The 14,775-nt window shown below is 38.2% G+C and overlaps 1 protein-coding gene across 3 annotated transcripts in view; it reads right to left on the bottom strand.

Annotated features, from left to right (window-relative positions):
- CALCRL (calcitonin receptor like receptor) overlaps nt 1-14,775 on the bottom strand; it is a 69,127-nt gene that overhangs the window by 7,715 nt on the left and 46,637 nt on the right. For all 3 annotated transcript variants that reach the window (XM_054208793.1, XM_054208796.1, XM_054208794.1), the window contains exons 7-12: nt 12,310-12,436; nt 10,565-10,718; nt 9,262-9,322; nt 9,077-9,143; nt 2,715-2,933; nt 2,284-2,325 (exon numbers count right to left, since the gene is read on the bottom strand). In XM_054208793.1, the coding sequence (XP_054064768.1) occupies nt 2,284-2,325; nt 2,715-2,933; nt 9,077-9,143; nt 9,262-9,322; nt 10,565-10,718; nt 12,310-12,436 (670 nt within the window). The remainder of the gene's footprint in view (nt 1-2,283; nt 2,326-2,714; nt 2,934-9,076; nt 9,144-9,261; nt 9,323-10,564; nt 10,719-12,309; nt 12,437-14,775) is intronic.

Here is a 14,775-nt window from a genome sequence, read left to right as displayed (position 1 = left end):
TACTGATACGGTTGTTTATAAAGCAATAAATCCCTTCTTGAACAAGGTGTAAAATTAAAGAGAAAAGTGAATAGTGCTCGCAAACGCAAAACTGTTTTAAAAAGCATAAATTTCCACTCTACAGAGAGCAAATACAGACAAGTATGTTTAACTGCCAAAGTTAAGGCATAGGGTCTAAAAATTAAATGCCTACATTAAGAAATGTTGAAATGGCTAAATCTCCCTTTTAACATTATCCTGTTGACAGATGTTGAAGAAGCAATTCATCTGTTACCATTTGTAGGAGTTGTGGGAGAGCTCATCTTTTACCACTGATTAGCCCGTGCTGAATTTAGAATACTGAATTAGAAGGATGACTCAAGTTTGCTTTTCTTACATAGCGAAAGAGAGTGTGTAAAAATATGAGTCTGTAACAATGGAATAGTTACAGGTACAATTCTTACTGCTTATATAATATTTTAAAATTAGGGTTTCAAGTTGTTTAAGTAATAAAGTAGCCTTAGAAGATCCACGAGGAAGAAAAAGGCAGAACTGAGCAGTGGACAATGTCGTTTCATAGAAACTGCAGAGGTTTCAAGGGGTTTTTCCCCTCCATTTTGCACTGGGGCAGAAGAAATTCTCCATTTGATTTTTTCCAAATATCTGTTTTTAGAAGGCCTTTGGAACTATAAAATTTAGAAGGGAAAGAGTGCGTGAAAGATCAATGCTGAAAGTAGGCAAGAGATCAAATCAGATCCAGAATGCGTAATGAGGTATTCTGCTTTGAATCAAATATATAAGCGAGGACTTGAACCTGCATCTACTTTACATTAAAACCAGATCAAAACCACTGCCCAGTGCCCACTAAACTGAGAGAAAGCTTCTTTTCATATTTTCTGCCTTCATGGCAAGTATTAGCCAAATATTTACCTGTATTTAGTATTAATTTAGTATTTTTTATATATATATATATATACACATACACCCCTATATGTATATATATAATACTTAATATATGTATGTATATACACACACATATATTATATATATATATAAATAGTAATAATTTAGTATTAGCCAAATATTTACCTGTAAGTAAATATTACCGTCCGATAACATTATATAAAGCAGACTGATACAATTTTATAACATCTGATAAAAGAAAGAGTTCAGTCACAAGAAAACATGTGGTTACTCCCACACATCTGCTTCCAGTCATATACTGCAACTGCGCTATATGTAGAACAAACAAAAACCCAGATGTGTAGGAATAAGTGTAGGATGTAATTTTTCCTCTGCCAAAAGTGTTGGAAAAGTACCAGTTAGTGTTTTGGTGGGGTGTTTTTGTTCATTTGTTGGGTTTTCGGGGGAGTGGTGGGGAGGGGGGGGTGTTTCCAAGCAAGAGCTCCATTAACAATTTTTTCTATATAATTTTTAGCCTTTCTACCACTTTGATCTCTGACACTGTAAGGCCCTGTAAGTGTACTCTCCAGCACAGCTCGTGCGCCAGAGTTGCGAGATGGAAGTCACTGTGTGCACTCCAGAGTTACTGGACCTTGATCTATTCAAGATAACAGCAAAGCTCGTTAGCTTCAACAGAATGGGTACTACATACTACTGAAATACTGAAATCTTCTAACTTAAGTATAAAGTTTATTCTTGGAATTGATTGATGATGGTTTCTTAAAAGTGCAATTGTTATTTAACACAAATTTCTGACCCAAGCACGGTAAGCTATTAAGTTCTGATTTTTGGAATGATATTTTTCAGCTTTGCTAAAACAGTTTCCCAGTTTTCCAAACTTCAGCCTAAAATTTTCCCAAAAAGCTATCATAACACAAGAGTACCCCAGCACAGCAACATGAATCTAATATGCTCTATTCCTGCTGCAGAAAAACCAAATACAGTGATTCTCCAGGATAACAGACGCTATACTGCTTCTAATGTAGACAAATATACCTTCTGGATGTTGAATTGCATTTTACTTTTATATAATACTTATTGAGAATTTATATCAAAGTGACAACTGACAATTCCTTATAGAACCAAGAGACGTATATTGCTCAGTACAAATGAGTCAGTCCTAAAGAACTTACTGATGCCACAAATGATGGCATAGTCTCTCCCAAGCTCTGCGCTTCGTGGCCAGATTTATTTTTTTAATTGCTTTTTACTTGATAAATTTAGATTTAGAAAACTTTTAAAAATTACTTTAAAATTACCATCTCTTTAAATGCTGAAACAAAACAAAAATATATAAAATAGGAAAAGTATTATAAATATATTAAAAAACTGTTACTCTACCTCTCCATTAAAGAAGCAGAAAATTGTAGCCACCAGTAGACCCTGTAAAATAAAATGATTCTGCTTTATTTCACATGCATATGGATTTTTCCAGGTTTGACATAATTAGAGGTTCCTGATAAAATTCAGGTATAGATAGCAAAAAAAAATGTAGTACAACTCTAAACTTGTCTTGTGTTTTGTTTTTTTTTTTTAATTTTTAATTTTAATTTTTTTTTAAATAGATTACTAAAAATTATTGGGCCAGCTATCTACTGTGATGTTTCTTTAATAAATGAAAATTCAGCATAATGAGAAAGTTAAAGTCATTTATAAGAATATTGCATGAAGGTCTCGAAAAATGGAAATAACACAATCATTTCTCTTTTATTTGCTTCACATGCCAGCTGCTATCTAGCTCGAGTGAGCAAAAAGTGTTTCATGCTTCCTACCTGGTAGTGCATAAGGATGTGCATCACATAGTCATACACTTCCTCAGCGATCCGGCCTTCTGGTCGCCATGGAAACAGAACAAATTCAATGCCAAGTAGTGGAACAAGAATGAGGGTAGCTCTGACTGCTTTCATGTACAGGTTGGATTCTGCCTTGTGGGTGTCTTTCAGCTTCGTTATGAGAACACGAACAATATTCAGCAGGAAGAAAAGATTCACCTGTCAGAACAGAAAATTACGCTGAAGATATAGTCTGAAAAATAATCCCACATGCTGTTTTGTGATACTAAAAACCAGAAACTCAAGAAAACTCATACTAGATGGATAGCGTTGTGATTGTACAATGAACATGATTTAAAACTCTTTGAAAACACCTTTAAGTAAACAAGAGTGGGCTCTAACATCTGCTCTCCACATCCATTCCCCCAACTTGTTAAGCAAGTCTCCATCCAGACAACTGTTGGTCTTCTGGCGTTAACAATCCATGCACCTTTCTCTCTGCTATCACAATAACAGTACGCAGATGAATGATTACTTCTTTTTAAAATGATGATGTCTTTTTAGGTTTGTCAAGAAAGACGATGACACTCTTCAATCTTTGTATTTAAATACAGATCTTCAAAAAGCTACTTTATTTTTCAAATATTGCTTTAAAAATGTATAGAGAAGAAAAAAATAGAGGTGGATGGCTCTTCATTCGGTTTCATAAAAAAAAAAAAAATCCCAAACTGAAATGGGAGCTATGCTCACATCTTTCAACACGTGAGCACTCATCGTAAGCAACCACAAAACTAATACACACGCACACACACACATGTGTATACCCAACAGCCAAAGGATGTGAGTAACCAAAGCAACAGCAACTTTAAGGATGATTACACCGTATTTTCATCTATGCGATAATGGCAGCCCCTTCTGGAAGCTACAGCTAGAAGAGACCTGGAGAGTTCAGGCAGTCCCATGGCACAGAGGCGGTACAATGCTGCTTAGGAGATCCACTACGGAAGGGAGAGACGTAGACTCTAGTCCTGTCTCTTCCTCCAGATGATCGTCCGTCCTTGTCAACAACTATCTAGAGACAAAAGGGGGGAGCCGGGGTAAAAGCCAGCAGACAGAGAGACGGACAACTGTCCTGCTTTGGGCTGGAGCAGAAACAACTCTGTTCCGTGAGAGGCTCGTGCTTACACTTGTTGCCATGGCAACTGGGGTCAGCTGACTGGGTGATTTACCCTGTGGAGGGGTCGCACCTGTGGGGAGGCGGGGACAGGTCAGGTGACCCGAACTGACCAATCGGGTATTCCATCCCATCGGCCATGCTCAGTGTAAAAGCCGAGGGACGGAAGGGGTTGGGTTGGCTCTTCTTTGGCTGCTTCCCAATGGATCTGTTTCTTCAGTGACTCATGTCTGAGGAGGGACCCCATCAGCTCATCTGCCTGTTGATCCTGGTCAGTGTGTTCCAGTTCCCATTTGTCACTGAGTCCAGTCTGGACCTTCCCCAGTGCCTGACAGTGACACCTCCCTGGGAGCTTGGTATGGTTTTGTGTATATTTGTATATATTGTATGTATTTCATTGTTTCCTTTTATTATTAATATTTCATTAAAGTAGTTCAGTTTTCTTCTAAACTCATAACTCTCTTTATCTCTCTTCTTCCTCCCCTTGGAGCGAGAGGTGGGGGAGAGCATTGTTGTCTTGTCCTTGGCCAACCTGTCCCAAACCATGACAACAACGAAGTTCTAAAAAGACTAGGAGCTCCTGGTCTAGGGAGAGGCCTCTGTCTTACTGTAGGACAAGCACAAACAGGGAAGCCATTTCAGACCATGTGTGTCACCATGTCCTTCACAACCCTGGCAGAATTCTTTCATGTCAGTTAAGGTTTTCACAATAAACAGCTGCATATTGTTATAGCAACGAGGCCCTTGACAGATATGTGTGTTATTTATATTCTACTTACATGCTATTTAAATCATTTTAACAGGAAATAGTTTTACATAGGAAACTACTGCATGAATTTCTCCTGGAAGTCTCCAGCTACCTTTAAGCTTTGTTTAAGCAACCAAGGTCTTCGGATTCTTTCTCAAGGGATTTATTTAGATTTTATGCAGCCCACAATCCTCATCCAACTTCCTATAGTACACGCAGACAATAACTCCTTCCTCCATTTCTAAATTTAATCCTTCTCAAATCTACTAGTTCAACATGTCTCAAACACAGAATTTTCAGCCCTCTTGTGTTTTGGTAGCATGGCCAGTTCCTATAATACTGCCTTTGAATGTTAATTGAAGATAGAAGTTGCAGCAGCCAGGAGTAAAATGCCACCTGGCAAACAGGCTGAAATGCACAGAATTTTTCTAATTGTTCCACTTACCCACCAAAACCAAAGCAGCACAAAAATAAGCATACAAAGAGTTTGCAAATAGGTATTAGGTCAACCGTAAAAGATGAATGAGGCAAAGCAGAGAAGGGAGAACAGTATGAGGGTCAGTAAAAGTATGCAGTGCCAATTTTTGATGCGTATCTCTTCTGTCACAAACACAGTGAGATCCGGATGAACTGAATTCTTACAAGTGATGAAGACAGGTCTTGACCGTAGCAGGGTAGTGAGTAGATTTTTACATTTAAGCAAAAGTAGGCCAGTGGAACTACTTGCACATATATTATCATTAAATTGACTGTGATGGTTTTTAAAGCCTCAAAGGAGTGACACTGTGCTAGCTGCAGTATGAACACATAGTAAAATACCGGCAGCTCCACAGGGACCTGAAAGTAAACCAGGCAAATGACCAAAACTGCAAACAAAGGCAGAGAAGGCAATCCTAGATAAAAAGAAATGTTGGCACCTATACTGTAAACTTAAGAGAATTTAGGTTATGCCTTAAGAGTGGCTGTGAACTTAGCTGAGCTTCTAAGTCAATAGGTGCTGCAGTTGTTGAATTAAACTCTCCTCCAGTCCCTGATATTTCTGCTTCTTTCCACGTTAAGATTTTGCTAAGCAGTATGGTAATCCTTATTATCATGTAGATTTAAATTCAGTTTAAATTCCTCCTGATGATGATAAAAACAGACCATTCTCAGCTCAAGAAACTCAGATGTTCTTAGATACTACCTGGTAGCCATTGCACGGCTTTTAATCTAGTTATGCAGCTTCGGATCTTAGCCTGCTTGAGCCTGGCTTGCTTGGGTAGAACACCTACTCATGCTCATGAAGACAAGTTTTATACCTGGCCTGTGGACATTCCCAAGGCTGGGTATATGAATGCTAAGCATTCAACTTCAAAACTTCCTAAGTCTTGTACTAAGTCTAGCTTAAAGTCACTGAATACGTCAGTGACAAAGCTAGGAGCTCCTGAACTTCCTTCACCGAGTACACTTCTTCTGCTAAAAGAATTTGCATCTATAACAGGCTGTCAGTCTAAGACACTAATACATAACGTTATTATAGGGCACAATAAAAACCCCTGTATTATTTATATAAATAATGGCATGCCTAAATCAAAATCTGCTCTTTTAGTGGCACCGATGCAAACCGAATCACTGGCACATCTGAAATCTACACTGAAATCACTACTGCTTTCCCTAAAGTTCGAACCCATTGCTTTTTTTTCCCTCCTCCGTTTTGATCAATATTTGTCTAGTATAAAAACTAACATCCCGCTCTGTTTCGTTCCCACACAATTTCTTTAATTGTTGTTGCTTAGGCAAACAGTTGTAATTAAATGGTCAACTGAAGACAATTCCAATCAAAAAGCAACCTATGTCTGCTCCCATTTCCTGTTTCTTTGGCAGGGATCTGACCACAGTTATGTAATAACAGGGGCCATAAAAGCAGCATTCTTGTTAACTTTATGTAATTGTAGGATTTTCAGCGATGTACAAGAGTTAAATTCCCATTGGCTTCTGCCAATTCTCCCTGGCACCCACTTGACAGTCCTCTTCAAGTTCTTTGAGATCTTTCTCCTGCAAGTAGAAACAGTGTCTTCTCCCTTGTTATCTAATTTGCAGTTTAATATTGTTGCTTAAATGTCTACTAAAGCAGGTCATGCTTAGTAAAGTGTGAAAATTGTATCTGGCAAGCAAGCTGCTTAAGCAAATGAGGGTTCTGTTCACAGAGCCTAAACACATGCATTTCATCTAATGTCTTTATCCCTGGCGTAAATTGACATATTACATGTTTTTTGTTCCCAGGAAGGAAAGCAACTCCTTTAAGGTATTTTCACATCACAGGCAAGATGTGTAGTTGCGTTTAATCTTTGTTATTCCTACATGGTTTTCAAATAAATTTATTGATTGTACTGAGGCAAGAAAGATGCAAGAGAAACCCCTTCAGTCAGCTCATGAAAAATATAGGAATAGCAAAGGTATACATATTTGTAAATTGCAAAGAGAATGGACGCAGATTCTGCCCAAATCAATCCCATAGAGGCGATTATTATGCCTCCAATAAAATCAGAGGACATTCTTTGTGTCGCCTTGAGCGGGAAGACGACTGGACAGTTTGGGACTGATCCAGCACAACTGAAACCAGTAGGAGTCTTGCCATTGTTTTCAGCGTGACTTCGTGGAGGCCACTGCTGGGAGGGAGAAAATGATCTTCCATCCTAAAATGAGGTCACTTAATGGAAGATGGTACAGCCTCATAATTTTTACATAAATTTTTCTGTTGTTATTTAAGCAAGCTCTGACTTAATATAAATTATATCTCAGCTTCAAAGAGCTTTACCTAAGTGATATATCTGTGAAGAGAGACCTCAACAAAGGAAGTAACAACAAGGCAACACAGAATAGCATACAGCTCCCGGGTGAAATACAGCACCACTGAAATAAACAAACAAAAAAATCCTATCCCTTTCTGTGAAAACAGGATTTCACCTTCTGTGTAAATTAGAAAGCAGAAAAATTGAAAGGATTTAGAAAGGTTTTGAGTTTACAGATTAGAGCACTAGTTAAAGTGCTTTACATGAACATACATGGCAGACCCGACTAACGTGACAAGGGATTGTCAGTAATAATTCACACCCCAAGGGCCATGGATCTCAATAATTTCCCAGGGATTTTCTCTGGCTTCCCATGCAGAGGACCTCAGGTGTGTCACGGTATCAACACAATCTTCAAAAAGTTCACCAGCTAGTTTCGCTGTGAATGAAAATGGGAGTCACAGAGACCACTATGCAATGGTCTTCAGAGAGATTTCTGTACGCACAGAATTCCCCCTGGAAATATTCATTAACAATTTAACAGAAGAAGTAGTTCATGTAAATCAGAAACTGAAATTGTTTCCAAAAAGTTACTTAATGTTTTCATTGTTAACGAGTTTCCTTGCATGAACTGAAAAGCCGTAAGAAAAGTCAGTAGACATGTATACAGTACCTCTGCTAGATCAGCTTGAAGTTTGTGTTACAATCAAAGAGATGACTAATATATACAGCGAGCAGCTAATTCAGGTCACATATAGAATGCCTCTACACTGCAGCATTCTCTGCATTATGCATGCATAGATATTAATTATGTGTATAGTTGTGTAGATACATATTAGTATTTTCTCTTATTATGCACCTGTTTCTATTTAGCAACAATCTATTGACTGAATTTCATAGGTTAAATTCAGTCCTAGAATAACTGAAGTACAACGCTAATTTTTATACAGTGGAGTCTTGAGTGAGTTACCTAGAATTTAGTGTCTTCAGTAGCAAACATTCATGTAATAGAGCTGGCATTAACTTGGAGTGTCAGACAGAACACTGTGCTCTAAGAGTTCGTGAGGACTAATGAAGCAGAGTTGCAATACCCCGGTGGCCAAAGAACGCATTGCTAGATTGGTATCAGAACAGGGGTGGTCACAGATACTTGCAGAACTATTTCCCACCGGTTCTTTCCCAAGGGCCTGCTCTAGCGTCTCTCCATCCTGTATTCCCACCCACAGTCAGTCCTGACATTTGAGAGTCCTCTTTCTGGACCTCAGTGAGGTCCAGTCTGGTCGCTGTTTGGCCACATGAGCATAGTGACACAATGATGCTAGTAGCAGAGTCAACCTGGCAAACGGCCAGGGCAGCTAAAGGAAGGATTTGAACGTGGCCCTCCAGTACTCCCAGTAATATTTAGTCCTCCGTTGTCACTAGCATTTAAGTGGGATGATAATCAACGTTGCAGAACTTGAGTTTCTTAAAGGACCAGGGGTATAGCTCCTTAATAAGGCCACGACTTGTGTATCTTGTGTGTCTAAGGCACCTACTGGGTTAAGTGAGAGTCCTGCAAATGACAGTGACCTCTAAATGTTAGCTTTAGGCTCTTACCAGCTTTGTAAGCCCATGAAGAACAGATAGAAAACAAGTAAGAAAAACAAATTATTATCTGAAAAATGCCTACCAACAGAGCAGCACAAATAGGGCCATGGATGATGTACAGCAGATGAGTATCAGAGCTGATCCAACAACTAGAGAAAACAAACAGGGAAAGAAAAAAACATTTGGCATCTTATTATCTGTTGTATTCCTTTTTTTCCCTTGAAGAAAATATAACAGTTTTGCACAGCAAGTTGAGATGCTACTTACTTGTCGTTATAATATAAAGTTCTAGCAACAGCATGTATGCAGGCAGGGATAAGTGGAAAACCTGTGAAGGAAAAACAATGTTTTCTTCATATATAAGCCTGGCAAATAACAAAGTAAACTTGCAAGAATCTTTTGTATTTTCACATTATCCAAACTATAAACCTGCAGAGCAAATAAAGTAACAGGGACCAATTGCATTTCTATTTTCTCAGATTTTTTTTCTGGGGGGTGTATGAAACCTTATTCCTACTGTCTTACCAGGAAATTCATACCAACACATAAAAAGAAAAGGCAAATCAAATTCTAACTTTTTAGAATGCAATGATCAATCTTCATTAACACAGGTGTTTTTCAGACTGCAATCTGCAATAATGCTAAATAGGTAAGTAGTATTAAAAAGGTGACTGTATGTATGACCATAGCTTTAATAGTATGATTATCAGTGCTGATTATGTCTTCACTGATACTTGTCTAGGTATTCAGAAAACAAGGTCAGCTGCAAAAAAAATATGAAAACGGACTCTGGAAATCAGGTTGAATTCAAAATTTAAAAAGAGTACACAAATTAGTTATCTGGGGTCCTTGACACCGTGGTGGTACCTAATTTTCAGAAACTGCTGAGCATCTATGATCTTTTAACCACACCTCAGCTGTGTCTGTAGTGGGACAGCTAGCGACCCAGGTACCAAGCCATGTTATAGCTGAATGTGCCAACGCGCTGAAGCTGAGGAGAAAGCTCTCGCTTGCACTGTGTGAATAAGCTGTTGTGAATTATCTGAAGTGACCAGGTTTGGCTTGTTAGTTTTGATACTGATATTACTTGAGATCTTCAGCTACAGCTATTCTGTATTTGCTTAGCGAACAATACAGGTCAAATGGAACTGCTGGAAAAATAAATCCTTGGCCATCTCTAACTTAGTTCTGACCCTCCACCCTAGACATGGCGAGACTTCTCTGAAAACAAACATTCATTCCTGAATAAACATCTTCGAGGTGAGGAACAATGAATAATTACTTCTTAATGTCCTTTTTTATAATAGCAGACTATTTTCTCTCTACAAAGGAGGAGTCCCTTCCTGACTCCAGAAATGCACGATCTCTCTTTCAGCAAAGATAGAGGTACATACAACTTCCTACATTAACATTTCTAAGCCTGTTAAAACACTACAGACAAAGAAGAGGGGTGTGTCAGCGTTGTTCAAAGCCACCAGCTCAGCGAAGCAAAGGGACAGATGTTCAAATTCTCGTGAAAAGGAGCGAGAGATTGCATTAGCCTAAAAATACACAATATGAAATCGCATACCCCAGCCAAGAAGGTAATACCACATCAAGTGTTGTTTCTCGGCAAAAACAGCCACCACGATGAGAGTATGCAGGTAAATGCCTTCACACAGCATCCAAAAGTAATTGCAACCCATTAGGTACAGGTAGATGAACTGTGATACTTTGCAGCTAACCTGTGGAAAAAAGCAGAGTACAATATAAATTTTTAATTTTCAAAAATCTCAAAGCCTTAGTTGCAAAATGGAAAAAATACTGCTTGAGTCAAATGTTAATGTTTATTCTGCTTTTCATTACAATTAAATATATTTTTTTTGTAATAGAATTTTCACAGAATTACAATTCCACGCTTTATGGTGACAAAGAAGTTGGTAACCAAGTCTGTATTTTTGTTATTCAATCATGAGGGCCTCAAGATCCTCAAGCATGATGGCAGAAAGCGGTAACGGTATTTTCCCTTGTCTCAAACATTGCCACATTTGACCATTCCAATCAGTAGGGAATCTTTAAATTATCTGATGGTAAGCACACAAGAAAATTTACTTTCATGAGGGTAATCCCCTCTCAATTTTACCAATCCCAACAAACAACTACTCCAGAGAATGATTTATGTTTTTAAAATGCTTACAATATTTCCAGTTCTAACCTAGTCATAACTGCACTTAGGGCCGGTTGAGAACGTGCATAGTAGGTTCTGGAAGGAAGCTCGCTTGTTGGTATGTGTTTGTGTTTCGCTTCATTCAAAAGACGTTCTTCACCTGAAGTGTTATACTGTAACTTATTGTGAGGACTAAAATGTGAGGTTGTGAAAAAGGAGCAACAGTTAACTTGCAGATTTCCCCCCCCCCCCCCCCCCGCTTCCAAAATTGCCATGTGTTTGAACTATTTCTGTCACTTAGCTTAAACCAAAAATCGATATTGTGTTACCACATTCTGCTACATAAGTCACTTGATGATGATGATGATTATTAGCAGCTATCTCAAGCCTATTTTCCAGCATTTTGATGAGCTTTTACAGGGGAAAGAGAATTTCTCTTTTTACTTGATTCAGCTTCTGGAGTTTTGCCCTAACTTTCACAGAATTTAAATTCATCTTCCAGGTCTAAATAAAAATAAGGCCATAGTTTGGGATTTGTTTGTTTATGTATTTAATTTTCAGGCTCTTCTGCTGCTATAACTCCTAGCCTTTTTGGGAGAGGCTACCCATTCAAACTTACCCCAGCATTATCAGGAAATGGGAGAGAGAGAAATCAAACCCAAACAGGCAGCTTTTTTACTTTGCTTTTTACTTCTGGAACATAAGGGTCAGCTTTAATCCCCTTCACAAAAAAAATTAATTCTTCTCATTTCAACTGAAGATGGTAAAATTAAAGCCATAGGAAAACAGCTAGCATCCAAAATATACTCCAAAGGGTTTTTTTCTGCCTTTCCTCGGTGAATTCAACTGTCATACGCTCACTGACATCATCTAGAATAAGCTACTTTCTTGCAGTTGTTTCACTGCAAAAGCGATTTGCACAAATTCAGATCAGTTCAGTACGCTCGGACTCTTAAAGTGTTTTCAGTATTTCGAAACCTCAAATGTGAAATGCCCAAATCATTGTTAGACATCTGTTGTACTACGTAACGTGGATACATCATTACTGAACTTTTTAACCTCACTATATACAACATTTCATCAAGCATTCACGTCTCATTTCTCTCTTCTGTGTTGCTAAAGTTTTTCATGTACAAATCACCAAGGCTGCCAAATATACTTTTACTTACTGGATTAGTTGCAACTAACTCCTGATTGTTGGCAACTGCAGTCAGTGAAATTATTGTTACAACAGAGTTGCAAACAAAAGAGAAAAATAGATTTTTATGCAGGGTAATCCTCTGGCAACTCAAGCTCCTAGAAAAGAGAAACAAGAACAAATGAATACACCAGGGGGACAACTGTGTGTACTTGGGGACAACTCCGAAATTTTGAAATACTAGAGTTCTTTATTTTATTGAGAAGTCTTGCATCAGTGCTTTCTTCAGCTCCAGTCCAAATTTAACAGAATGGTGTGAAAGGTAACACCTTCCCCTAATCTCAGTTTTTTGTACAACGGGAGGCAAAGCAAGTACATTCAGTTCCCGTATGTTTACAATGAAGGACCTGCTTTGCACTGGCTATGTAAAAGTGATTTGAATAGCAGTAATGTAATATTTTTCAGAAGATTTATACCTTTTTGTTTGTTTGTACGTGAAGAATTTCCCAGTTAATTATCATACCTGAGCTTGAAGAATCTCTTACCCTACGTTTCTATTTACCCAACACCTGTTAAGATTTCTTGAGGTTAATTCTCTTTTACTTACATCCTTGGCATTTTTCTTCCTTAATCCTACAGCTAGAGAAATACCTAAATAAGTAAAATAACACAAATCTTGACTTTTGTATATAACTAAGTATATAGAATACAATTATAAAATGCAATATATAATTCCATTTAATTGTGTTAATTTTCAAGGTTTGCTTTTAATATGGCATTAAAATTAAAGAGAAAAATATGTTTTGAATGGCTTGCCTTTTTTTTTTTTAACTGATGTTCAATAATATTAAATAATACTCAAAGTTGAACACAGTTGCAGCAAATTTCCATTTATCTGCCATTCTGGAGAACGCCAGGTCTAACTTAGTATCATTCCAAGAGGTAGGAGTGCTTCTCATTCAAGTTTTTCCAAAGAAATTCAGCTTTACAGACAAACACAAAAGAAGATAGAAAGCCTGTACAGATAGATATTCAGATCACTGGGATATTAAGGCTTAATGCTCCAAAAGCAAGTAACATCCATTTTGTTGTGAAAGTAGATAATCAGTTGACAAAGCTGGGAAAAAAATGATCCTTTTAGATTTAAGATAGGGGGTGCATAGCACATACGTGCAAACGGACTTGATCAGAGTCAGGCAGCACATCAGCGCTGGCAGTCAGCAACAGAGCCTGGTTTTGCAGGGTGAGCGTAGCTCAGAGAAACATCTCCCACACGCAAAGAGAAGTGGTAAAGACTGCGGTATTGCCGTCACTCTCAGGAAACACCCTTTGGTTACTTTGGAGAAAGCATCTACTGAAGCATCTGCCTCCATTTAATAGGCAGCAATATGGAGTGCAGTTGGTTGACGAAATGAAATGACTAACTGGAGGAGGAAAATCTATCACTTAATGCAACTACCGTTCACTGTCAGAGAAATCGGAAATACATTGACAAGGTCAGCAGGGGACAGGTCTTAATTGTCACACAAGGGAAAAAAATAAAAATCAAGTTTTCTAGCTTTTTCAAATAGCATGCCTAGAAAGAAAAGGTAAAAGCATGGACATCGGTGATTCATTTTTAATTTGGGAGGGCAGGAAGAAGAAGACCTTTATATTTTTACAGAGAAATGCAGATATGGAATAGTCACCAAGTGGTGGAGTATACTGAAATCTGTTGAGAACGTGATAGGTGAAACAAGAAACAAAGTGACCGCACTGAACAAGAGAGACAGTCAAGACTGACTGTGGAGGAGACTGCACTTCTTGGTTGCATTCTTTGCAGCTATCACAAGAAGAGTGTATGAAGCAGCACGCAGATACACGAGTAAGTTAACAGGTTCGGATATGCACAGTGCAACACCGTGAATCAGGCAGACAGAGTTTCTGCAAGTTAAGCTTTGGAGCCCTGAGACATTCTAAGCCTCATGTCACCAAATATGGGGGAAGGAGACCCACTCTAGAAATCAGTGCTGCCATGCAGCACAAGGAACTGCATGAGCTCTGCTTCCCAGGCGTTATTTGCCTGAAGAAAATAGAAAAAGAAAGTGTCCAAAATACAGAACACAACTTTGGATATTAATTAAATGATAAAGTATATTCCATTAGGGTTTGTAGGTTTTTTGTTTTGTGTTTTTTTTTGTTTTTTTTTTTTTTTTATTTTGGCTTTCATTTTAGTGCCCAAAACACATAAAGGTTTATTACAATATGCTGGTTTTATGGTCTTTGAATATTTTTTTCCTATATAGTTTATATATGAAAAGAGAGGCAATGCTAGATTCCAGCTAAGTGCTTTGTGTAAACAAGTCCTGAAGAACTCTGGAATTCTGTCTGCTTATTGTTAAGATTCAATGCACAGGCAAGGAAAAGCACGTACAGCGAACGGGGCCATCTCTCAGGGTCATCCAGCAGCTGTTCCTGTTGAATATTCAAACACACCCATCCCCACCCACCTCCACCC

This window comes from Rissa tridactyla, chromosome 7, assembly GCF_028500815.1.
Source record: "Rissa tridactyla isolate bRisTri1 chromosome 7, bRisTri1.patW.cur.20221130, whole genome shotgun sequence".
Classification (NCBI taxonomy): Eukaryota; Metazoa; Chordata; class Aves; order Charadriiformes; family Laridae; genus Rissa; species Rissa tridactyla.
The sequence above is the reverse complement of the archived record's forward strand: the minus strand, read 5'-3'. Positions and strand labels throughout refer to the sequence as shown.